Below are 3421 nucleotides of genomic sequence, written 5' to 3'. Positions count from 1 at the left end.
CCTCCTGAGGGATTGTCAGGATACAGATTCCCAGCATCTGTCCCAGACTTGGAATCAGAAGCTTGAGGGGGAGGGGACACCGCGGGGAGTCTGCACTTGAACCTGCTCCCCAGGCGATGCCCTTGTGCCCTGCAGCTGGAGAGCCGGTGTTTTCAGGTCACCCTAAGACAGTGTCAGAAACCCTCTGATGTCTTCTTCGCAGGCTGGGGCTTCAGCATGGGCACCCATTACCATTTCCACAGCTGGAGAGTGTTTGTCATTGTCTGCGCTCTGCCCTGCACCGTGTCCATGGTGGCCCTGAGGTTCATGCCAGAGAGCCCACGGTTTCTGCTAGAGGTGAGTCAGCAGCCCCCTCCCACCCCAAGTGAAAGCAATGGAGCGGCGATGACAGCAGCTAGCCCTGCTTTCGTAACCCCTTAGTCCCTCTTTCTCTCCTGCTTGCTTGTTGCAAACACCCTGAGGTTGGCTGACCTGGCTGGCCCATTATTAAATCCAGCTCCGTTGCTGCCTGTGATGGATGCGTGTTCTGAATCCACAGACTGCCTTAGGGGCTTAGGGGCTCACTGAGCACTGGGGGGGAGGGGAAGAGGGCCTCCTGAGGCTGCTTCCGGCACCCACTCTCTCCAGAGAGACCACTTAGGAGGCTCTGCAAAGCTGTGTGACGTTTTTCCATGTTGCAGCAGTGAGATCTGTAGTAGAGCTCATCCCTGCTCCCAAGCCCTTTAGGGCTCTCAGCCATGCAGGACGCCTTCCTACCAGAAAGCTGTTCCCAGTGTCGTAAGAGATGAGTCCCTAGAGACTTTCACCTTGGGGGGCCTCAGGCTGGGGCTGGCTGAGGGGCAACAGGACTCACCGGCTTTTATCATCCCAATTCTGAGCCCACTTATGTGCCTCCTTCTAAAACTTCCTGCAGAGTGATCCTCCCTGTTGAGTTTCCCATTGACCCGGAGGCAGATGCGGCAGGGAGTGCTTTTAACCATGGATAGCTCAAGTTATCCTTTGTTGTGTATTAGTGACCTAGGGCTGCTGTAACAAAGGAGCCCAGTGACCTAGGGCTGCTGTAACAAAGGAGCCCAGTGACCTAGGGCTGCTGGAGCAAAGGAGCCCACACGGAGTGGCTCAGAGTAACAGACATTATTGTCTCACCGTGTTNCCCTCCTGTAAAGTCTGACTGCTGTCTCTGATCCGCACGTGGCTCTGTTCATCGGTAATTTGGGGGCTCAGACTCCTTGTAGCCTGTGTTTCCACCATATTCAACGTGTAGCTAGAAGGCGTCTGGTTTGGAAGACAGAGCGTGGGCAGTTGTCCATGGTTTTGAAGGGCAGGCGAGGAAGTGGGGCACATCCTCTCTGCTCACATTCCATTGGCCCCAAACCTGTAAAATGATCGCACCCTGCTGCAAAGGACATTTGGAAATGCAATCTAGCTGTGTGCCCAGAAAGGAGAAGAAATGCCCCCCTCCCCCATGTAATTCTTGCTATAGTAGCATTTCCCTTGTTAACCAATCCAAGTGTATAAACACTAAGACACTATTTCCACATTTAAGTTGAGTAAAAAAACCTTTTGGGGGAGGGGGAACAAATAAAATCTGGATAAAAGCTGAATCGAAGTAATGGTGCTGTGTGATTTGGGACACGTTGCTCCATCGTGTCCAGCCTTGGTTCCTTCACCTGTCAATTGGAGGAGAGAAGGAAGCAAAGAGAACTGAATGTAGAGCTCTGTGCCAGTCCTAACATCCATCAGTTCTTGGAATGGGAAGGGGAGTGTCAGGCTAGCTCCCCCTGGCCCTCACACTTGACCAATGAGCAAAGGCCTTTGGCTTCCCTCTGATTGGGTCAGCTTAGGTCATGTGCCCACCTCAGCCAATCAGCACACTCCAGAGGATGCTAGCTCCTGAATGGTTTCTATATATGTACTCCCTAGAGGGTGGGGTCAGTCCCACCCAAACCACATGTGTGAAGCACAGTGGTGAAGGAAGGACTGGAGGGATGTTGTGAGGGGAGCAACGCACAATAGTCACTACAAACTGCATCCTTTTTACACTTCACTTCACACACAAACACACACCAATGACTGGGTATCTGGTTTCTAAGAAAGCAACAAAATCATGCAGGTTGGAAGCACGTTGACCAAGACTGAATGGGATTCCATGGCGGAGGGGCTGACCACTGCTGGACGATTGTAGGGCTTGTGGTTCAATACTTGACCCCAAATGGACAAGATTTTTTTTTTTAATTTGCCTGTATGAAATCTGTGACTTTTACATTCAATTTAAAAAAATACAAGCTTCTTGGATAGTCTGGCTCAAATGAAAGAGGAGTACCCTAGAAATACGGTGGACTTGAATCACAGTCTAACAGGAGTGATTATTTATTTTAAGCCTCATTTTACCAGGACCAGCTTTTTGGTCCATAGTGAACCAGACATCTGATGATATTTCTCAATATGCCTAAGACATTAATCCTCTAAACCGCCCTCCCCAGCCACCATCCCCTGCCCTCCAGCAGGACAAATGCAAGGGTAACTGCAGAAACTGAAGTTTCTGTGCTGCTTGTGCAAACCCCTTTAATTGCTGTTGTAGGAATGAGGTGATGGGAGGTCTTGGCACCAGGAATTTGGGTGACTGAGTCATTGAGAGAGAAAATGACAAAACCCAGAATGTTTTCCTGGGAACTCAGAAAACAAATGGATATATTATGGAAGATTAATTCCCATTGTAGTCAGCACCACCATCTGTTAGTGAAACCCTGACGCAGAAAAGTAGGGCAAGCTCAAAGATCAGTGAACAGAACAATCCCTGTCTTCAAATTAATAGCCGTTCCACGTATTTGGGAGCTGTTCACTGGTTTAATTTTATTTAATTTAAGGCCCCAAAGATGTCACTCATAAATGCGATCAGTGCAGATTATTAAAATCACCGTAAAAACTGTAGAGACACGAGGGGATGATGGATTTTGGATAATTTACACATTGTCATAAAGGAAAAAAAAATCGTTCTGAGTCAGAATACTTTATAAACATGCCTGCTTCTGCCTCTCTTCACTTGTTATCTACCTGAGTTAGGCTACTATGTATTAGTTTTGATGAACTTGACTTCCAATTATGCCAGAATAGTTTTTGGACGTCGGTGGAGAATGTGTAAATTATTCGATGGTTTTTATCTTCCTCTTCCTAGTGTCACTCTCAGGAGAAAGGAAAGGCTTTTTAATTAAAATTAAAACAAACAGAGCCCAGTGAGATGGAATGTGAGCAGATCGTGCTGTACAAAAGAGATGCGATTCTGATTGAGAAGGTTGGGGGACATGTGTGTTGTGTGGCCAGATGTGTCAAAGCGGCCACAGTCCCACATTTCCCCACCTGGGAGTCCCTCTGGCTAGTCCTTTAATTGTGCTCACAGAGTTGAAAATACCTGCAGAAACAG

The 3421-nt window shown here is 48.2% G+C and overlaps 1 protein-coding gene across 1 annotated transcript in view; it reads left to right on the top strand.

The window, feature by feature from the left end:
• Positions 1–3421, top strand: part of SV2B (synaptic vesicle glycoprotein 2B) — a gene marked incomplete at its 5' end in the record, with an annotated part of 56095 nt that overhangs the window by 24307 nt on the left and 28367 nt on the right. Inside the window, one exon of the mRNA XM_019666458.1 lies at positions 203–336. Within this exon, the coding sequence (XP_019522003.1) occupies positions 203–336 (134 nt within the window). The remainder of the gene's footprint in view (positions 1–202; positions 337–3421) is intronic.

This window comes from Hipposideros armiger, unplaced genomic scaffold, assembly GCF_001890085.2.
Source record: "Hipposideros armiger isolate ML-2016 unplaced genomic scaffold, ASM189008v1 scaffold_471, whole genome shotgun sequence".
NCBI classification, from domain to species: Eukaryota; Metazoa; Chordata; class Mammalia; order Chiroptera; family Hipposideridae; genus Hipposideros; species Hipposideros armiger.
The sequence above is the reverse complement of the archived record's forward strand: the minus strand, read 5'-3'. Positions and strand labels throughout refer to the sequence as shown.